Source organism: Sus scrofa, chromosome 10 (assembly GCF_000003025.6).
Source record: "Sus scrofa isolate TJ Tabasco breed Duroc chromosome 10, Sscrofa11.1, whole genome shotgun sequence".
Taxonomy (NCBI): Eukaryota; Metazoa; Chordata; class Mammalia; order Artiodactyla; family Suidae; genus Sus; species Sus scrofa.
In genome coordinates this window covers 42,456,688-42,479,274 of record NC_010452.4, presented here as the reverse complement: position 1 = coordinate 42,479,274, position 22,587 = coordinate 42,456,688, and the positions used below count along the sequence as shown (strand labels likewise).

Genomic DNA, 22,587 nt, shown 5'->3' with positions numbered 1-22,587 from the left:
TTTTGAATGTTGCATGTATTAGGTACATAAGCATGGAGGACGAGGCATATATTATCCTCTTTACTCTGGAAGAGCGGCTGTTTCTTTCTCCCCCCCTGTTTGATGTGAGAGAGTGAGGTAGAGAGCGGTTAAATAACTCCTTCAAGGTCTTATAGCTGCTCAGTGGTAGATCTGGGTTCACACCCTGAACGGAAATGAGTGTGAAGTGTCAGTGCTTAAGGAAACTTAGAAATGAAATTAATCTAATTTCTGCTTTATATCTTACCTTAACCAGTATTTCTTCCAATTATTGAGTTGCTTTCAAGTTAACGGGACCTATTGATCTTACATTATTGATCAAAGAGAAATCCGTTTGTAAAATTCCAGCAGATTTAGTCAGCTATGTTTACAGTGCAGCTGTGTAACCTAATTCGAAACCAGGAGTGCCTCAGAGCATGTTATTCTTCAAATACTGTGATACGGCAGCCCAAAAATCTGCTTGATTGCACAAATATGAACATTCTGAAACTTTTCTCTTTTGCTTCACTGTTCCCTTGATGCTCTCTGGTCAGCCAGTACAGGGAACCGACCGTGATATACTTTCCACATTAAAAGACTGAAATTTTGGTTTGACTTATCTTAAATTGATAATTAGTCCCCTTTTTCCCTGGAGGCCTCTGGTACTTTTTTGGTTTGCATTAATGCATTTCTGGAAGACCCTGCAACTATTTCTTCTTCCTACTTGTGGGTCAACTTTTGTTTGAAATTGAGCGGAAAGAAAAGGAATGGAGAAGCAATTGGAGATTAAAAAGTAATAAAAAGTTCCTGGAGAAGGCTAGATGATGGTCATTTATTTGATAATTAGGGATCCTTAAACATTGAAGGTTGTGGTACATACAGATGCACAGCAAGTAGATAGATGATTGTGGTCAGTGAGGCATTGGTGAGGTAGGCCTCACGGATGGGATTTAAAAGAAATGAAAATTTCTTTTTAAATTTGAAGATGTTAAATGAATTCTTCAGCACAGAACCATTGTACAGGCTGTTGCATTTTATGAAGGTCTTGAAGACCTTGCATAATTCAGAACTAATCATTAAAACTCATGCTGACAGAGGGTGTGAGGTATTTCTGCTCATCAGCTAAAGTGGCGTTACTGCATTACCATGTGGTAATAGCAGAACTGTAGTTTCAAATTCACTGAGCCAGCCAATTTTGAAATTGTAGAATTCTTAATGACGTTTTAACTTTGGAGTCACTCTTTGAATTTTTGCCTTTAAATGAAATTTTCTTCATATATTATTAAAATAATATACATTGTAGCAATCATTTCAGATTGCTATAATTAAACTACAGTCACACCGTTTTACAGTCTTAAAAACTAAACAGATGTGGGATGTGATAAAATGCTTGGTTGTATTAATTTTTGTTTGATGGCTAATTTAAATATCTCAGTCTGCCTTCCTTTTTCTTCCCACATGTAACACATATTAAGGGAATGAAAACTAATTTTAATGATCCAAGTAAAAGCAAGTATGATTATTCAAGTAAAATGTGTTAAGTGTATATAATATATTTTGGCATATACAGCATTCATAGTAAGCACTGGTGAAATATGCAAGATGCTTCTTAATTAACTCTCTAATTAGGATTGTTCCAAAAGGATTTGGGAGAATCCTAGCTTTGTTCTATGCTCAGTCACCAGCTAGATCTGCTGTTAGGTAAAAATGTGTCCTGTTCAGACAGTGAAATCGCATCTTACCTGAGGCTGGCACATAAGACAGAAATGCCTATAGTGAAAATTTCCTCTGAGTATCTCTCAGGGAGATGTTCTGTCAGGAGTCAGCCTCTAGCAGAGCCGGTTTTTTGCTTTCATGTTGGAAGAGATTGCTTTTCCTTCAGTGGAGTTCAGATGGTTTGTTAAGGGGCCATGCTGTAGAAGGATGGTTCTTTACAAATTAGTTTCACGCATAGTTGCAAAAGCCTGTACCAAGAGCCACTTGAAGAAATAGCCAGTTCAAATCTTGCACTCACTTGGTTACTCATTAACAGGATGGATGCTGAGCACAATCATCTATACTGTTTAAAGCTCTTTTGAAAAAATGCATGCTTTGTATTTATTTTTGGCTTCACGGATACTGAACATTGAGAAAATGAGATGGGCGTATGCTGTACACAACTGTCTCCAGAAATCCAGCAAGCCTCTCTGGATAGGGACATGCCCCTTCATTTCTAGAAACTATTAATTGTCCACCAGGCTGTTATATCAGTGTCTTAAATTATAGGTGCTTTTTTTGGTTTGTTTTAAACTCCTTTCACCTCATTTGACTATTGGACATAAAAGCCTGCTCTGTTCTGGGGCCGGTGTAGAGCTTGGGGGTTGAGAAGTGAGCACCATGACGCCATCTTCCTAGCTTACCTGTAGCAGGTACAGCACTGCGACATAATCTACCCTCGCAGCTAGCATTTCTCATATTCCTGAGTATTTTCGAAGTCACCCCATAAATACTGACAGTTGTTCAAATTCATTTTTTATACATGCCTTCAGATTTCTTAAAATAACTGTTTCTTGGGACCAGATAATACTTTGTTGTGGGGGCTATCTCATGTATTGTGAGGTGTTTAGCAGAGGACAGCAGCCCCCCCACCTCCAGTTGTGACACCTGAAAACATCTCCAGATGTTGCCGCATGTCCCCCAGTGACAGAATGGCCTCTAGTTGAGAGCCATTGTCCTAGAGGAAGGGGAAGGCGAGCTGGACAGTAGGGACTCTCCCAGGAGAGGACTCAGGGTGCAGGGGACATTGCCCTGCAGCACAGGGGTCTGTAGGGGGCACTGAGTAAGAGGACAGAAGGCCAGTGTGACACCACTCCATCCCCCCAAGTCTTCCAGTGTGAACAGAAGGGAACACAGGTCTGTGTAAGGTAAGTTGTGTAAAGCATTTACTTTAAAAATAAAACATGAATTTACCTAATAACAGCATCAGAAAATACTCTGAAGTAAATTCTGGGGCCTTTGGAAAAGATTGTGGAAATTCAGCTTTGCCTGTGTTGTGTGGCTTGCAGTTGTGTTGTCCTATCTGGTTCCATTATGGTTTTCTCATGTATGTCATGTTGCCATTGTGCACTATAATGACATCGTCATTTTCTTCCCTTTTCCCATCAAGTCATTCTGCCATCAGGGCTCAGTCTCTGAGCTCCTGCTCTCGCTGCTTTCTTCTTGGAAAAACTCTGTCAGCCGCCGGCCTGCTGTCGCATATGTAAAATCTGATCCTGTTTCCGCTGTCACTGTATGTGTTCTTGTTGCATGTCCTTTGTCACAGTAATTCTGTTTTCTTTGCTGTGAATGCATCAAAGTGATGATTACATGGAGAAAAGCAGGACTAGATTTTCAGAAATAATGGATAACAAACACAGAATTTTGCCAGCCATATTGAAGCATTTTTACTAGCATTCCATGTCACGTCATTGTATTTGTATTTGGTTGCTATAATTTATTGGTTGGTCACTGATAGCTTAGCTTTATAGCTAACCATCTCCAGAGCATGTCATGAAAAATTAAATTGATTTTTATCATTTTGTTAAATGTATCCATTGAAATTTTATAACTTTGGAGTAAATTGGCTCAGAAAGTTATCTGTGCTTATCATAGCTTTATGATGAATTACGTGTCTTTTAAATGGCAAAAGGTACTAAAGATGGCAAAGGCTTTGTAGAATTGTTAAAATTTTTATTATTATTTTTATTATGATTCCACTAATAAAATTCCTGGAATATCCTAAATTTGATTTCGATTCCAGTAATAAATTCCACATAATATCCTAAGTTATAACAAGTATATTATGTAAGTTTACACTGCTAGCCAAAAAGATGAATTAAAAGGAACAGATCAAGTTGAACCATTTATTAAATGTGAAACTGTGGAGTAGTCCTTGACATTATGAATAATGAATAATTTATCTCAATGGGTAGGATCCATTTCCAATGGCAAACAGAATTTGACTTGAAAATATTTTGGCAAATGAAATTTCCGGTATCAAATCTTTATGACCTTAAAGATTACAATTTATCAGCTCATAAAGATTTTAAACCTCCTGACCCTACAATAACATTGGGAATACTTATTTTCTCAGCAAACAGACTAAATAAAATTTTAAGTTATAATGGCAAGATATGGAGTAAGTCTACATTTAACATAAGTTTTCTGCCATATGCTAATTTTTCCTTATCTGGCTAACAAGATATAATAGCTAACTAAGTGCTTTTTCTTCTCAAACCACCCTTGTCAACTGTCTTCCTGTTGTTATCACAGTTCCTCATTAAATTGCTGAGGCTTTAGAGCATCTGGCTCTCATTTTTATTTCTAACAAAAGCTGAATAAAAGAACCTGGGGGTTAGAATTTTGTTTTTACAAGTTATTGTTAGTTGTTGACAACTTAAATTGTCAATAAGGAAATAACTCTTGAAAGCACAAAATCAGGTTTAGAGAATGTTTATTAGGTGGAAAAAAATTCTATCAGGTATTATTTATACATATGTAAGAATATTGCCTTTTGACATATCATTTGACATAGTCCTAGGTAGTTTAGAATAAATTCCAAAGAATAGAATTGCAGAACCAAAGAATACATGTGTTGATACATTTGTAAATAAAGTTATTGCCAGGGAGTTCCCGTTGTGGCTCAGCAGGTAACCTGACTAGTATCCTGGGTTCAATCCCTGGCCCCGCTCAGTGGGTTAAGGATCCAGTGTTTCTGTGAGCTTCGGTGTAGGTCGCAGACAAGGCTCGGATCTTTCATGGCTGTGGTGTAGGCTGGCAGCTGCAGCTCTGAATCGACTCCTAGCCTGGGAACTTCCATATGCTACACGTGTGGCCCTAAAAAATAATATAAAATTAAAAAATAAAGTATTACCAATTTTTTCCTCTCTTGGCATACCAGTTTATACCCCACTTGCAAATGAGGGCCTATTACTCTACAGCCTCACCAAGAGAGTTTTTCAGCAAACTTTATTGTTGTTGTTGCACTAATGGGGGAAAAAAGATTTTAGTACTGCTTTAGTTTGTATTTTTTAAAATAATGATGGGTTCTGAGCCATTTTGTTTCCTTTTCTATGAACTGTATACAATCATGTCTTACAGACAGTTTTCAACTTAAAATAGGAATTGTTATTTTGTAATATAAAAAGAGAGGAAGCGGAGTTCCCGTTGTGGCTCAGAGGTTAACGAACCCGACTAGGATCCATGAAGATTCGAGTTTGATCCCTGGCCTCGCTCAGTGGGTTAAGGATCTGGCACTGCCTTGAGCTCTGGTGTAGATTGCAAATGTGCCTTGGATCCTGCATTGCTGCACCTGTGGCGTAGGCCAGCAGCTGTAGCTCTGATTGGACCCTAGCCTGGGAACCTCTGTATGCCACTGGTGCAGCCCTAAAAAGCAAAAAAGAAAAAAAAAAAAAAAGGGAAAGGAAGCATTCTAGGTGATCACCTGTTTGAGTTATTACTAATAATATAAAATTGGTCTTAATTCTTTTTGGATACACATATGTGCATGAATGTAACAAAAACGTTTTTCCTTTTTTCTCAAATGAAGTTTGGGAGTAATCAGTCCAAACCAGAGTTCACAGTGGACCTCAGAGGGGCAACAATTGAGATGGCATCAAAGGATAAATCCAGCAAGAAGAACGTATTTGAGGTAATTTTTTTTCTAAGTGTAGTTCACATTCTTAACCATAGTGATTGTATGTTTTATATTGAATTATTTTGGGAAATTGTCTTCTAGTATGACTCGTTAAGGCCAAGTTAGTCATAAAGTCAGTTTGTATCATAATTCAAGGAAGAAAGCTTGGCTTCGGATCTCAGATTATATCTTACCTGCCTTTGTTCCACAAGTCTTGCTTTCCCCAGCAACAATAAAAGGATGTGGTCCCCTTTACCAACAAAATTTAATATTAAAAAACAAATTCAGACATTTCCATTTGTCATAAAAGACCATCCACAGTCATACACAGTCCTCTGTCAGTTACTTGTTGCTGCCTGAGGAGAGAACCATTTGTTGGCTCAATTTGGCCTGTGCTGAGCCGAGTGGTTCTTCTGACCTCATGCGGTGCTGTTCATGGGGCTTCAGTTGTCCAGCAGCGTGAGGGGCCGGATGGCCTCGTTCCCATGTCCACTGTTGGTGCCAGCTCTTGGCTGGGCTCCTTCTCACTGGATCTTTTTTCCTCAAGGAGGTGACCCCAGTCTTCACATGTCAGTTCTAAAATGGCCAGAGTAGGGACTGTAGAGCTCCTGCTGCTGCTGCTGCTTTTTTTTTTTTTTTTTTTTTTTTTTTTTTTTTGGTCTTTTTCGGACCACACCCTTGGCATATGGAAGTTCCAAGACTAGGGGTCGAATCATAGCTATAGCTGCCGGCCTACACCACAACCACAGCAATGCGGGATCAGAGCCGCATCTGCGACCCACCGCACAACTCGCAGCAATGCTGCATTCTTAACTCACTGATCGAGGCCAGGGATCGAACCTGCATCCTCATGCATACTAGTCAGGTTCACTACTGGTGAGCCACAATGGGAACTCCCTGCAGAGCTTCTTGAGGCTTGGATCTTAAGAGTCAAACGCCAGTGTCTTCTGTGGGTTAAAGCAAGGTAGAAGGCCCGGCAAGGATTCTGAGTAGCGGGGAGCAGCAAGCCACACTCCAGCAGGCTGTGCACACAGACCATCTTTGCATGTAATCTTCCGGATCTACCCTTCCTTTGAGCCTCCTATCTTGCCTATTTGTTGTCTAGACAGACTGGAATAGTTGATATTTCCCAAGTGGAACCAGGTGTAATCTTGATGACTTTCACTTTACCTCCATCCAGCATCCACAAGAAACTACCAAAACACAGATGCTGCTTCTTTAAGCTTTTAAAATAGCATTTATTTTCATATACCTTGAGTTATCATCTATAAATTATTCTCCCCCCACTGTATGATGAAAAAAAAATTTTAAGTGAAGAGATTGCATTTCTCTTTATTTTAAAGTAAGACCTGGTAACAGAGTGTCTTACACACAGTAAACATTCAATATAGGTTTTTGGGCTTGGCCTACTCTCTAGAAAGAAAGGCAAGAAAGGAAGTTACAGTTTCCTGATTTAGCCTTGTTTCTTTTCAAAATGAAAAGGATCCCATAGGTGTATAAATTTGGGAAACAGTGTATATTTTATTCCTCTCTTAGAAAATCACAGTACACTTCGGAATATCAAACCTCTGATAAGTTCTGAACAACAGAATCTTGTTTACCTTTCTTCAGTCCAGTATTTCCCAAATTAATATCACATAATAGATTTTTGGTTTATTTTGGGGGGAATACTTTTAAAACATTCTTCCAGGAATTGTTTGAGGAATATGTCTGAAAATGCTGTTTGGGAACCATTGCCGTATGTTCCCCTAGGAAGAAAGAAAATCAAACATTTACCAAACAGAAAATAGAAGGAATATTTTCTGTAACTACATTTTCATCAATCAAGTGTGAGAAACTTTGAACCAAAGAAATGATGCATAAATTGGTTATTGCCTTCGTATGGAATCATAAACAGGGAGGTCCCACTGTGGCACAGTGGGTAAAGAACCTGTACTAAGTCATTATATTTCCTGATTGAATAGGGACTAATAAAAGTCTATCTCTCATATATTCTCTTTCTACATTTATTTTTTAACCAGAGGGAGAAAAAATTTCTTAGACTTACATAAAAATGGCATATATTTAATTTTTTTAAAATAAATAATGTGTCAAATTTAATTTACAAATGCAGAGCTTGGATACTTGAACTTACTTTCTAATGATAAAGTGTCCTAGATTTCATCAAGTTTTGTGGCACTTACATTGATGGAGCTTGGGATCCTTAGTTGTAAGATTTTCACTGAGAATTAATTGTGAGAAAAATGTCATGTTTTGTGAAATAATTTAGCCCAAATAAAATATGTTCTCTTGCTGTGTTGTACTGTAACCTCTGATCACTATTAATATAAAATAAGGCATCTAATCTTCTGCTGGTGGTTTTGCAGACTTTGAATTAAGCATATTTGTTTACCTGGTTGAAATCACTAACTGTACTTTCTTTTCCCCCTCCTAAAGCTGAAAACCCGTCAAGGAACAGAACTGCTGATTCAGTCTGATAATGACACTGTTATTAATGATTGGTTTAAAGTTCTTAGTAGTACTATCAGTAACCAGGTATGTGTTTGCTTTCGGTAAATTTTTTTTACCTTTTTTTTTTTTTTGGCTTTTAGGGCCGCACCCATGACATATGGAAGTTCCCAGGCTAGGGGTTGAATCAGAGCTGTAGCTGCCAGCCTACACTACACAGCCACAACAGTGTGGGATTCAAACCACATGTGTGACCTACATGCCACATCCTTAACCCACTGAGCGAGGCCAGGGATTGAACCTGCGTCCTCATGGATGCTAGAAGGGTTCGTTTCCACTGAGCCATGACAGGAACTCCAAATTTTTTTACTATTTTTCTTCTTGGATTTCCAACTGGTTATTGTGTATCTAGTTTGCAACTTATATGTGAAGAAGCACTTTTAAAAAACCATATTTTGGAGTTCCCTGGTGGAATTCGGGCATTGTCACTCTGGTGGCTGTGGTAATTGCAGTGAGACCGATTGGATCCTTGGCTGTCGAGCTTCTGCATGCCGCAGGTGCAGCCAAATAAATAAATGAAAATAAAAACACATTTTTTTTTCCTTTTTTGGCCACCTGGCGGCATATGGAAGTTCCTGGACCAAGAACCAGATCCAGACCACAGTTGTGATGTACGCTGCTGCTGCTTCTTCAGCAACGCTGAACCCTGGATCCAGGGTTCGAACCTGTGTCCTGGTGCTCCTGAGATACTGCCTGTCCTATTGTGCCACAGCAGGAATTCCAAAAATACATGTTTTGACAGAGATGGGAAAGACAGTAGTCAGCAGTTCTCCAAGGGCCACCCAATGATTTAAGGTCCTCATTTGTAGGCTGTTTGCCTCCTGTGGATTTCACATAATTTTCACTTGAGGCCTTGGTTCAAAGAGAAGGCAGCTCAAGAGGGAGGGACACTCCAGCTGTGCCTAGTAGGTGGTATTTATTCATTGAATGAATGTGTTGCAAATGGCACTCTGGTGGAAACAGGTCCTGTGCAAAATGGTGAGACAAATGAAGCTGTCATCTCATTATTTGCACTTTTTCTTTCCTAGTGACCTTTCTAGTACAGAGTATCCTCATGTTCCTGGCAGATTTGTTCTCGTGTCTGTTATAACCTAAAAGAGGCTCACATTTATATACTGAAGCCTTGTTTCTAGGAGCAGTAACAAACATCTAGAGGCTGTACTTTCTTAGACTCTATTCTTACCCCCGACCATATGGGGATGTGGCTCCTGATGAAAGATCATGTGTCAGTGACAGAAGTGAAATGAAAATGAATATTCCGAGAATATGTCATGGTTTTAAACTAAATGGAGACAGAAGCAAACGTTGAAATCTCTGACTTTAGTAAGGGCTGAGGGGTCTTTCAGAGACAGTGTAGAAGATGCTTCATTATTTGTAAGGGCCTCAGTTATAAAACAGAGATTAGACTGGATTGTCTCCAGGTGTCCTTTTAAGCTCTAAAATTCTATGATTCACCCAGTTCAAAACACCCAGATTTGTAATTTGGACATTCTTTAACTCTTCAATCTCCTTTTCTTAAACTTTTTTTTATGGCTGCACCTGTGGCATTTGGACGTTCCCAGGCTAGGGGTTGAAATGGATGTAGCTGCCAGCCTACGCCACGGCCACAGCAACACCGGATTCGAGCTTCATCTCTGACCTCCACCACAGCTTGCAGCAATGTCAGATCCTTAACCCACTGATTGAGGCCAGGGATCGAACCCACATCGTCATAGATAGCGAATACTTACCATATGCCACAAGTGTGGCCCTAAAAAGAAGGAGAAATAAACTTGATACAGAAATGCAGTGGGCTAAGAATATCCAAGACACCCTTGAAGAAGACTTGCTGTATCACGTCAAGACCTTATAAAGCTATTGTAGTTACTACAGTACTGGTGGTATCCATACTGGGATAGATGTAAGACCTGTGGGACAGGAAAAAGAGCCTGGAAACAGACCCATGCGCCTTTGGACTCTGGGCCAGATAGGGCATGGTGCTGGGTCAGCTGGACATCCAAGAAGAAATTGGAACCTTCCCATACACTGTATACAATCCTAGGTGGAGTTAGGACCTCAGTGTGAAAGGCAGAGCAATGTTTTTAGCTTTGAGAGTTCAGTCTAGTTTTTTAACTTGTAAAAGTGAGCTTAGTTATGGGTTTTGGGATTGGCGCGTACACACCGAGGTCTTTGGAATGACTGGCCAATGGGGACCCGCTCTAGTGCGAGGCACAGAGAACTCTACCCAGTATTCTGTGATCGTCTGTGTGGGAAAAGAATCTGGAAGAGAATGGATGTATACATATCTGAATCACTTTGTTGTACAGAAGAAATTGTCACAACATTATAGATTAACTAAAACAAAACTTCAAAAAAATGGAGAAACAATGACCTTAGGCTCTGAATGAGCTATGGGCTTTTTTTCAATCCCTGACATCTATGGGTCTGTGACTAGTGATGAACTATTGGCACGAAGTGCAGTTTTAGAAGACTGCTGGTGTGAAACAGTCTGTGGGCCTTTGCTATTTAGCTTTACTTTGTACTGTTAACCAGAAATGTTACTGCTGTTGCTGACATGTTGATCACAATGAGATAGCCTGATCATCAGTACAAACCCATTATCCTGTGAATTATCAGTAATTTTTTCTTTATTGAAATTCAGAATTAATGCCATCGATGGGGGGGTATTTGTAAAGATTTATCAGGTCTAAATCATACATCCCTGCATATGAATTGGTTCCCTAAAATCATTTGGAAGAGTCGATTACTGGTCTTTCTAAGAATTGTATCTAAAATAACATCAAAAATAGTATGTGTTTGGACTTCCCTGGTGGTGGTGGCTCAGCGGGTTAAGGATCCAGCATTGTTACCGCTGTGGAACTGGATTCAATCCCTGGCCCAGGAACTTTCACAGGTGTGGCTAAAAAATAATGTGTTTGGAAAACCTCTAACCCACAGGTGGTAGAACCTGATGAAGCAATTGAAGAGGAGACACCAGACTCACCAGGAATAGAAAAGCACGATAGAGAAAAGGACCATAAGGACCCGAAGAAATTTCGTTGTAAGTTTTTCTTTCTCTGGTTTGCTGGTGGTTTAAGTGACCTTATACTCTTAGCTCCTCAAAGATGTAAACAAGAAGCTGAGTACCACCTCCAGTGTTTCAAGAGTTGTAAAATGGAAGTTCCCATCATGGCTTAGCAGTAACGAACCCAACCAGTATCCATGAGTATGCAGGTTCGATCCCTGGTCTTGCTCCGTGGGTTAAGGATCCTGCATTGCTGTGAACTGTTGTGTAGGTCACAGACTCAGCTTGGATCCTGGGTTGCTGTGGCTGTAGGCTGGCAGCTCAGCTCTGATTTGACTTCTAGCCTGGGAACCTCCATATGCTGCAGGTGCAGCCCTAAAAAGACCAAAAAAAAAAAAAAAAAAAAAAGAGTTGTAAGGTGAAGTAGTTGCAACCTTGGTGTTCTCTCACCTCTTTAACTCTTCATCTTTCAGCTTTAGCATGTGCACCTCATGACGTTGTATTCATGTTAAGATACTGTGATACTTTTTCAAGAGAAAAAAATGCACACAACACAATGTACTTCTTTTGAGGACTCTAGGAAGCTGAACTTTATTGATGGAAAAAATATATAATTAAGATTCTCGACTAACTCTTAGACTTTAAGTAAGAAGTCCAAAGTTGTGGGATAAGTCCCACAGTTCCTTCCTGGGCCTTTGACTGGGGTGCATCTCTGCAGGTAGCTGCATGTGTTTCATCTCCAGATCACATATACATACAGGACCAGAGAAACACCTGCAGTTTTAAGGATTGTGTTTTCTAACACTGGCCCCTTGTGAATAACATGGTTCAAATAGGCCATTAGCCATGACTCTGAACTTTGTTAAATCCAGTTTAAACAAATCCACATTTAACTGAGAACTTTATGGGTCTTCATATGAACTGAATGATTAGACCATTGGTTCTCCCACATACTAATGAACTTAGCATGCCATCATACCACAGTGTAAACCAGGAAATTTTTATTTTAGTTCTTTACTAATAGTATTTGTGCTCTCAGCTTTCTTCAAATATGTTATTTTCAAGAAATTGACTTTTTGAATTTTTGTTAGTGTTAACTGAAAAACTAATCAGGTCTGCAGGCAATGTAGAAATTGGGGTGGTACTATCCTTAACTCAGAGTAGGGATACTTATGATGAGTCTAGCTTGAAGTGCAAATAATTGTGGGTATGTACACAGGTATAGCCCTCGACTCCTAGTTCAGTAAGGACAGGGAACGGTAGGGATTTTGCTTACATTTTATAGGAATGTTTATTCTTGCTGGGCATTTTACCTTCTGAAACTAATGGAGAGTCCAAGACTATTAGTATCATTTGTGATCAATTAGAGTAACTTAGGGATGTCTTGGCACATTTACCAAAGAAGGCACAGTCTGTGGTCTGTGTTTAGTGATAAAAATGAAATGTTTTGTTGGGTTTGTCACTTTGAAATTGGGTCTTTTGTTTTTTAAAAAAATTTTTTTATTACAGTTGATGGGTCTTTGTTTGTTTGCTTTTTAGGGCCACACTTGTGGCATACGGAAGTTCCCAGTTGGAGCTACAGCTGCCGGCCTATACCACAGCCACAGCAGTGCAGGATCCAAGCCACGTCTGTGACCTATACCACAGCTCACAGCAATGCCGGATCCTTAACCCCCTGACAATGGGAACTCCTGTGTTTGATTCTTCATGTGTTACTCTTAAACCATATTAAAGTTAGAATAACTTAATTTGCATATTGTGGTTTTTATGTATGAGATTCATATATTTTGAGTGCTAGGTGGAAAAATTTTCATCAAAAAAGTCTTCATTTTATGAAATGCCTAACATCTGTCTGTTTTAAGCCACAAAAGTCTCTAGCATAGATTCTTCAGAACAGAAAAAAACCAAGAAAAACTTAAAGAAGTTTCTTACACGACGCCCCACTTTGCAAGCTGTTCGTGAAAAAGGTTATATTAAAGGTAGGTAGAAATGATGTTTATAATAATGAGCTTTGGCCAAAATCAGAAATAAGGCATTTTAAATTAAAAGCTGAAAAATTTCCAAACAGTGAATGTCTTCTTATTCTTTATTTGTAAAGTTATCAGATCTAGTGATTAAAATACATTTGAGTAATTAAAATTGATTTTTTTGATGCACATGAAGAGTTTTAACTAAAGCATTGATGAACAAGGCATGAATACCAAATTAGGTTTTTAGAAACTCTGTACCAGGGGAACTTTGTGGGTGTGATGGAATGGGTGCCAGATTTTTAGAAGACATGACAATAAAGATTTTTAGTTTTACGATGCACTGATGAGAAGAAATTGGATAAATAAGTGGAGAGAAAGAAGAAAAATAATGAGCAATTTTATTCTTAATTTTTGTCTTTACTTCTCATTTAAGGTAATTTAAAAATTAGTGTAAAGTGTTTTTTCCTAATGAATTTTTACATTTTTTTTCATGTATAACAGCCATAATGCAGTAACAGGATTTTTTCTTAAAGGAAAGTATTTCTTAAAAATCACATATACTTGTACATCTCTTTAGTTCTTACAAGCGTATTTAATTTCAAAGGTAAAATTTTCTAATACATGACTCAAAATGAAAATGTAGGAAAAGGTACCATAATATATACCATATATATTATAGCTGTCTTTGATTATGAAGTTCCTAACAAAGTCCATGGCTGGAATATCTGTTGGCAGAGCATCTAAATTAAAATACACAAATGACTTTCATTTAAAAGATACTTGAAACTTTTAGGCAGAGTTCTGCTAATTAAGTGGTTCACATTAGCAGCCTTAAAGAGTTAAGGTTAAACAGGCAGCCCCAGATCATGCATGTGAATTTAGCATACTGAGCTTAGAAAGCCTACAAACAAATAGAAAGTGCTGCTAACTTGTTCATCAGGCCTTTCAGTGAGAAATATAAACTGTTACCACTTTCTGGTGTTGATCATCTGCTTCAAATCCTGTATCTATTTATTTGTTTTCCTGAATATTTAGCACCAGTGTGGAATTTCCCAACTGTTGGGTTGAAAGATTACTAGGACAGATTTTGATGTATTTTATGGTCACACAGCATGTTTAAAAAATATTTGGACATCTGCTACACGGTAGGCCTGAGGCTAGGCACTGTGAATATCTCTTGGTGTTCAGGAATTCCAGGGTCCCTGCCCATATGAAACTTATGTAGACATGAGAGGTGGACAGAATGATTGAGGGTACTGATGCCTTCCATGAATACTCCCTAAAACAGAGTGACTGGAATTGGAGTACCTTAGGGTGGTCAGGGGTTCTTCTAAGGAGGTGACATTTCAACTGAGGCTGCGAGTCAAGAGGAGGAGCTCTGTTTGGAGGCTGGGGATTGTGGGGATGGAGTAGAAAGCAAGAAGGGAGCCGGACGGGAGGGAGTTGTGTGGCTGGTGGAGCTTGGTCCAGGAGGAAGACAACTCGGAATGGAATTGGAGGAGGCAGGCAGGGTGCAGGTCAGACAGCCGTGTGTCATGGTAGTGTCTTCATGCAGGGATGTCTTCTACCCGCCCTGAATGGTTTTAGCCATTTTGTGAACGGAATTTTAGCCAGGTGACCGTTTTTTTTTTGTTTTTTTTTTTAAATCTTTTTCAGATCAGGTATTTGGAGCCAATCTTGCTAATCTGTGTCAGAGAGAGAACAGCACAGTGCCAAAATTTGTGAAGTTGTGCATTGAACATGTTGAAGAATATGGTAAGAAAATGATTTTTTAAAAAGTGTTAAATAAGCACACCAACCCATTGTATTCCTATGAAAATCCCTAGGAATTTTTGTGATTTTTGAATGGTGTACAGAAGTTCTTTATAGTTGTGAATTATCAAGAAAACATCTTTTTTTTTTTTTTTGGTCTTTTTGCCATTTCTTGGGTCTCTCCCTTGCCATATGGAGGTTCCCCAGGCTAGTGGTCGAATTGGAGCTATATCTGCCGGCCTACACCACAGCCACAGCAACACGGGATCCGAGCTGCGTCTGCAACCTACACCACAGCTCACGGCAATGCTGGATCCTTAACCCACTGAGCAAGGCCAGGGATTGAACCCACAACCTCATGGTTCCTAGTTGGATTCGTTAACCCCTGAGCCACGACGGGAACTCCAAGAAAAGCATCTTTTTTTTCCCCCCAAAAAAACCTTACATTTGTGTACTGTTTCAAATTAAGAGCTTTGCAGTCAACTATTGAATGTTCAGTACTTATGATTGATTAAGCATATGGTATTCCTTGAAGCCATTTGGAGATGGCATTTGCTTAAAATGAAGAAGGTAGTGATTATGAACCTGTGTTTACTAAGAAATGACTTGACATTTTGGCGCAGTGGTTAACGAATCCGACTAGGAACCCTGAGGTTGCGGGTTCGGTCCCTGCCCTTGCTCGGTGGGTTAACGATCCGACGTTGTTGTGAGCTGTGGTGTAGGTTGCAGACACGGCTCGGATCCAGCGTTGCTGTGTCTCTGGCGTAGGCTGGTGGCTGCAGCTCTGATTCAACCCCTAGCCTGGGAACCTCCATATGCCGCGGGAGCAGCCCAAGAAATAGCAAAAAAAAAAAAAAAAAGAAAAAAAAAAGAAATGATTCGACAGTATAGAAGAGGTGAGAACTATATCCAGATCAACTACAAAGTGTCCCAACAGACACATCCTCTTTATGTCATTTCCTGTGAAACAAGGCTTAAAGGAATTTCTGTTTTGGTTAATTTTAACATGTTTTTAATACATATGCTAGCTTTTACTTTGTTTTGTTTTTGGTTTTGGCTGCACCCTCCACATATGCAAGTACCCAGTGATTGAATCCTTGCCACAGCAGTGACTGGAGCTGCTTCAGTGACAATGCCGGATCCTAATCCTGCTGTGCCACAAAAGAGCTCCCTATACTGGCTTTTAAAATAATAGTGTCTCGGAGTTCTCGTTGTGGCGCAGTAGTTAACAAATCGGACTAGGAACCATGAGGTTGCGGGTTCAATCCCTGGCCTCGCTCAGTAGGTTAAGGATCCGGCGTTGCCGTGAGCGGTGATGTGGGTCGCAGAAGCGGCTCAGATCCTGCATTGCTGTAGCTCTGGCGTAGGCCGGTGGCTACAGCTCTGATTAGACCCCTAGCCTGGGAACCTCCATATGCCATGGCTGCAGCCCTAGGAGGACAAAAAAATAAAAAATATAAAAATGACAGTATCTTAGAGTTCCCTGGTAGCTCAGTGAGTTAAAGATCCAGCTTTGTCACTGCTGTGACTTGATTTCAATCCCTGGCTCAGGAACTTCCACATGCCACAGCCGTGGCCAAAAAATAGGACAGTATCTAACTATATTCACATTAATTTATATCAGTATATTATCAACAACATCTTGTATAATTAAAATATTGGCATAATAGGTAATTTCTGCCAGTCACAGATCTCTTCTCTGACCCTTGTCACTGAGACAGCAGAGGCGCCATGACCCTTGCCTTTATTGGAAGTTAAATGAATAGATCATGTTAAGTGTATGCATCATTATAATTTATTGAATCTGAATTTTGGGGCTACATTGTGTGAATTTCAGATGATTCTATCCCATATGTAAAAAATTAATGTTGTATTAAGTTGTCAGTTGTTCTTATAGAATGGTTATTTTAGTTGCTGTCTTGTTTATTTATTACAAGCACTTAATATGACACTTTTCAGAGAGTGCCTTCATATGTGCATTTACATTATTAATGATGTTCAAAGAAACAGGTGGGCAGATTTTATCTACTGGCTCCCTTTACCTTTTGAATTATCCTCAGGTGTTTGCTGAAGTTTATCTTAAATTGCTAGTATTTCAAGTCTGAGATGATTTCCTTGAGATGATCCACAAACTACATGATAAACAAAGTAGATTTGTGGCCGTTTATTGAATAATTCAGAGTGAATCTCTATCCCTCTCTCCCTGCTGAGCATCTATAAAAAGCCATTTAGAGGAAGAGTAATTTTATTTTAGGCGGATGTTAATAAATAAGAATTGCAGATCATGAAAGCATCCTTAGAAGAGGCCAAAAAGTACTTTAAACATAAAATTATCATTTGTCTCTTAGGGTTGGACATTGATGGTATATACAGAGTCAGTGGCAACCTTGCAGTGATCCAGAAGCTGAGATTTGCAGTCAATCATGGTAAGATCACTCCCCCTTGTTGTATACAAAACAGCCAATCATAATTGTTAGAATCTTTTTAAAATAATTGCAAAAAATTTTTCGTTCCTACTGTTTTCCAGATGAGAAGTTGGACTTGAATGATAGTAAATGGGAAGATATTCACGTCATCACTGGAGCGCTCAAGATGTTTTTCCGAGAATTACCAGAACCTCTCTTTACATTTAATCATTTTAATGATTTTGTGAATGCAATTAGTAAGTATCTAATTGCACTCGATTTTTTTCCCCCTGGATGTTGAAAATCCTTTGTCTAGATTAAGTTGCTACAGTTGCATTTGGTCTTTTAAACTAGTTATTTCAAAGGGTTGCTTTACTCCAGAAATTTCATATATGACCACCAGATGTCACTGTGTATCACCAAATGTCAGGTTCCAAAATAATGTCCCTGCCTTCAGTCTGGTGCAGAGCCTCCAGCTATTGTTTTTTTTTCAGAACAAGAACCAAGACAGCGTGTCTCTGCTGTGAAGGACCTCATCAGACAGCTGCCAAAGCCCAATCAGGACACGATGCAGATTCTGTTCAGACATCTCAAAAGGTGGGGATCTCTGCACAAAAGAGGAGGAGTAGTCTGGGAGAGAGGGAAGGTTGGAGGGCTGCACAGGTGTGGGACGTGCGTGGTGCAGGACCCCTGGCCCAGGGTCACACAGACCCAGGCTCACAGCTCAGCCATGCCGTCTGCTGTCTTTGGAATGCAGGAAAGCTAACTTCTTTGAGCCCCAGTTCCTCATAGGTAAAATGGTTTGGTATGAAGAATACATTCAAGTAGATTTAAAATAGGAGGCATTTATAGCAGGCCCAGCACGGAGTAAGTGTTCAGAAGTCGTTGCTAAAGTTAATTATTTTGAAGATGAGGTTGGTGATTTAAGTGAGGACTATTCAGTTACCTTAAAGTAAAGCCATCATAGGTCTAAGTCAGTCTACAGTTAAGCTAAAACTTCTGTTGGAAAGAACACAAGATTACTAAAATAAATGAGCACAGCATGAGAAATTTATTAAAAAAAAAAAAAAAGGATAAAATGAGTAAAATTGGAAGTTGAATCTCTGTGCCTTTCTTAGATTTTCTCCTTGTCAACCCAGCGGAGAAATCATTGTTACCTGAATTGTAGCATGTATTCAAATCTATGTCTTATTTTAAACACTTAGCTGAAGTATCATACATTTAAAGTTGGTGAGGCTGTGTATAATTACACCTTTCAGCTATGTTTACCCACAAGAAAGCTTCCCCGTGCCATTCGAACTGAGTTCTACTCGGGTAGTTTATATGTACCTTAGGAAATGAGCATTATTTCTCTTTTCAAAATGCAAACTGTCCATATTTACAATACTATTTGAAGAATTTTCCCTGATTTTTACTCTCTCGTAACAACTTTTTGTTTCCCTTAGAGTGATAGAAAATGGCGAAAGGAACCGCATGACCTACCAGAGTATAGCGATTGTTTTTGGTCCCACTCTGTTAAAGCCAGAGAAGGAGACTGGTAACATAGCGGTTCATACTGTCTACCAAAATCAGATTGTGGAATTAATTCTTCTGGAAATAAATTCCATCTTCGGACGTTGACTCTTACTGAAGACAACCTGTGGACTAGAAGCCGGATTTCATCAGCTTTCAGATCCTTAGACGTGACGTATTTTATTTTTGGACCAAGCAGTGACTGATTTTGCACTTTTTTGAGGGATCAGAAGGGAATGGGAGAGTCCAGATGGATGTGTGTTAGGCCCTCATATTTGCTGCTTTGTTGCGAGTTGATAGAACTGTGTGTACTTTTGAATTAATTTTCTCCTGAATGTTTTGCATTTCATACTCTGAATTTCAGCAAAATTCCAAACTTGCAATTCTCACCAGTCATATACACTGGAGAATTTGGTAAGAATACTAGATTTTTTTTTTTTTTCTTTCCCCTCCTTAAACTGGAAAATATAGAGTTTCTTCTCACGATTGGATAGGTTCATCACCCATTGGAAGAGGACTCACTATCAATTCTTTTGAAAACGCTCCTGGGCATTTTAAGCAACATGAAGTATCTCTGTTTTGAAACCTGTGTATTTCTTTTTCAGGGTGTCTGCATGCAGTGGCATTGTAAGTGCTAGGACCCCTGATAACCCAGGCGTGAGCCCTTGGTGAAGGCTTGCTGCCCTTTGCCGTGTCTCCTTCCTGGATATCTTAGTTGCTTGTTTGGGCAGCACACTAATTAATAGTACTGAAAACACTGTGATAAACTGGAGTTTAATTTAGCATATAGCCAGTGCAGGGTATCTGGGGGCTGTCCGTGCTACCCTGACTCGTAGCTAACAATCCTAATTATACCTAGTGCCATACTGACTTCTTGGTAATGACCCTGTGGAAACCACCGTGATTTGATGTAAATACAGGCTCAAGACTCACCATCCTCCAGCTTCTGTATATAATTGTGTTGTATAGTCTCAGAGTACATTCTAACCCTCCGTGTCTAATCACGGTATCGGTAATCTTCTCCGTGAATCTTAGGTTTCCTCCAGAAATAGGCCGTTATTTGAGAAAGTTGACGGTGTGCACTTTCAGACTTTAATTACATTTCCAGGCAAATCACTGTAATGCAAATGGTACTGGAAAAATAACTGAATAGACTTGCTAAATGGTAAATGCACTACAAGAGGAACCTTTTAGATTATTTAATATGTACAGAATACATTAGAAAAAAAATTTATTACAGAATTCTAACTCTGCAGTCTGAATAGTGGAAAACCCTATGTAAATCAGATGGCTGTCAGATCGAAAATGACTTTGCTAAATTTGAGAATTTCTTTTTACATGACTAATGTAGAGTGGTTTGTATAATAAAACAGGGTTTGGCAGGTTTTGTTACAGAGAGCATGGTCTGCTGAAGATTTTTTAAAATGTATTTTTCTAGATTAACTGCTGTATATGAAATGTCTAATCTGAATAAAGAAAGCTATAAGAGGTTTAGAGATTTTTTTCCATCGGAAACGTGCATTTTGGTTTTTAATTTTTTTTTTGTTTGTTTTTGCATTGACTGGCACACTCTTATACCTCATTTTTAAAAAGTCAACGGAATCCAATATTTCCTGTGGCAAATATGTTTTCTTCATTTCACACCTTTTCTGCTCCCGCCACACCAGGGCCCCCTCCACCCGCCCCCACCCCTGCCCCCACTCTTTACTTCTTCATCAATATTTGAAAAAGGATGATTTGTAACCAGGACTCTTTTTCTTAGGGTTGCTTTTTTAATTTACCAATTGCCTTCCTCGGGAACAAATATTTTTTTTGTATGATCCGTCTAAAAACCTCTCACCTGAGTTTATGGTGAAACTGTTTTGTGTTGTTGTGGTCTTGTTAAATTGGTAACAAACCAAGCTACCTGACCGCTGTGGGAAAGTAGATTGGGGAGGAAGAAAAAACCCCCAGGGTGAGAATGTTTATATTTGCCTAAAGATGTCCTTAACAATACACAGTATGCTTTAGGCCTGGCCTATGTAGTGATTGTATGCCAGAAATGCAGTTATACTCAGATCAGTGATGTTCTCTCTCTTGGTAGTTTTGAACATATCAAAGATTAAAATTGTCCTGTGTTTCTTGTTTCAAAGCACACACGTGTATGTGAAGTCTTAAGTGTTTTATTAGCCTACAGCTAATCAGCTTATTGTAATATTGTGTGTACAATGAGATCAATGTTTTGTGTTTTCATCCTTTGTGAATTAAAAATTCTCACTTGTTTTTTTTTTTTTTTGTAGTAACAAAACCAGTAATATTTTCTGGTCTTGACAGCTTGATTTTTAGTAGAAAATATATTAAAGGCTGAAATAAATTGTCAGTGGAATTTCATTTCCTAATAGGCTTTCCTTCACAGTGTCATTAAAAAAAAGTATTGGAAATGGCAAGAAAAAAGTATATTCAAATATGTTACAGTGTTCCAACAGAAGGAAAATAATTACCTTTTAAATTTTACAGCAGTAAGAAAGTTTACTTTTTACTCTGGAAAATGTAATTATGAACTACCTCTGAGAGAAAAAAAATGTTACCTTTTTAGATAGAGGGGAATCTATAGATCCCCCCCACCCGGTGTGAAAAGCACAAATGGAATGATTCAGCCAAACTTTGAGCCCAGGCGGTGGTGTTGTACACACATTCACACACATATATGTGTAAGTAGATGTGCTTGTCATTGCTTAACAAACATGAAAACTCATCAGTGATATCAATGGCGGGTGCTCAAAAGCTTGGTTTTATCCCAGGCTTCTTTGTAAGCCTGAAATATTAGATACTAAGATAGCAGTGAGAGGGGAAAAAGTTATTCCATAATTGTGCCAAGAGATTTTTTTCTCCAGTATCTTTAAGCAGTAAAAAAAAATACACAGAGGAGCTCCTGTCATGGTGCAGTGGGTTAGGAATCCAACTGCAGTCGCTCAGGTCATTGCTGCGTCTTGGGTTCAATCCCCAGCTGGGCACAGTAAGTTAAAAGATCTGGTGTTGCTGCAGCTGTAGCTCAGATTTGATCCCTGGTCCAGGAACTTCCATATGCCATGGGTGTAGCTATTAAAAAAAAAAAAATACACAGAGGAGCCTACAACATTGTTATTTTAGTAAAGAAGAATAATCAAATGGACCTCACGTTCTCACTGGTCTTAGGAAAGTCAACTGGTCAAATACTGCATCTACATAGAGAGTTGAAAACAGGTAGAAAATAAAATTTTATTGAGTTTACTGGTCTCTGAACTCCAGCCCTCAGCTCTTTTATAGAAAGCGGGTCTCTAGTTTGAGACAGAGAAGGTGTTTTAAGTAGAGAGTTCAGCCTGTATATTAGAGAGACAGGGCATTGTTTCTGGGTTTCTTCGTTTGTTTTTTAAAAACAGTATTCCAGTATAACTAATACAGTGGCGCTCATTTGCAACTTTGGTTTGAAACAAACAAACAAAAGGCAAAGAGGCTGCAAGACAGAATCAGCAGTCTTCCGTGATGGTGATTAGAATCTGTTGGAAATTCACAAGCCGTAAACCCAGGCCCAGCAGAGTCAGACACAGCGTTGGCGGGAAGGGGGAGGCGCAGAATCTTAATGAGACCTTCTCTAGCTACTAAAGACCCGAGTTCTCCCGGAGAATCTCAATTAGGCTTCTCAACTGAAGTTTTGTGGACCAGGGGTGGCTCTAAATACATTCAGCTGGATTGAGCTTTTTACAAATTAGCCTTATGTGAATATGGCACTTAAATGAACTCTTTCATTTCCTTCATTGCTTCCCTTCT

At 39.1% G+C, this 22,587-nt stretch overlaps 1 protein-coding gene across 16 annotated transcripts in view; it reads left to right on the top strand.

Moving 5' to 3' along the window:
• Window positions 1-21,160, top strand: part of ARHGAP12 (Rho GTPase activating protein 12) — a 119,237-nt gene extending 98,077 nt beyond the window's left edge. For 9 of the 16 annotated variants that reach the window (XM_021064803.1, XM_021064804.1, XM_021064801.1 and 6 more), the window contains 9 exons: window positions 5,564-5,665; window positions 8,087-8,185; window positions 11,096-11,198; window positions 13,025-13,141; window positions 14,789-14,887; window positions 17,233-17,310; window positions 17,412-17,546; window positions 17,784-17,886; window positions 18,735-21,160. In XM_021064803.1, coding sequence (XP_020920462.1) covers window positions 5,564-5,665; window positions 8,087-8,185; window positions 11,096-11,198; window positions 13,025-13,141; window positions 14,789-14,887; window positions 17,233-17,310; window positions 17,412-17,546; window positions 17,784-17,886; window positions 18,735-18,909 — 1,011 coding nt within the window. In that variant the 3' untranslated portion in view covers window positions 18,910-21,160. Of the gene's footprint in view, window positions 1-3,142; window positions 3,266-5,563; window positions 5,666-8,086; window positions 8,186-11,095; window positions 11,199-13,024; window positions 13,142-14,788; window positions 14,888-17,232; window positions 17,311-17,411; window positions 17,547-17,783; window positions 17,887-18,734 lie in introns of all 16 variants that reach the window. The other 7 variants (XM_021064800.1, XM_021064797.1, XM_021064798.1 and 4 more) reach the window with 1 other exon arrangement.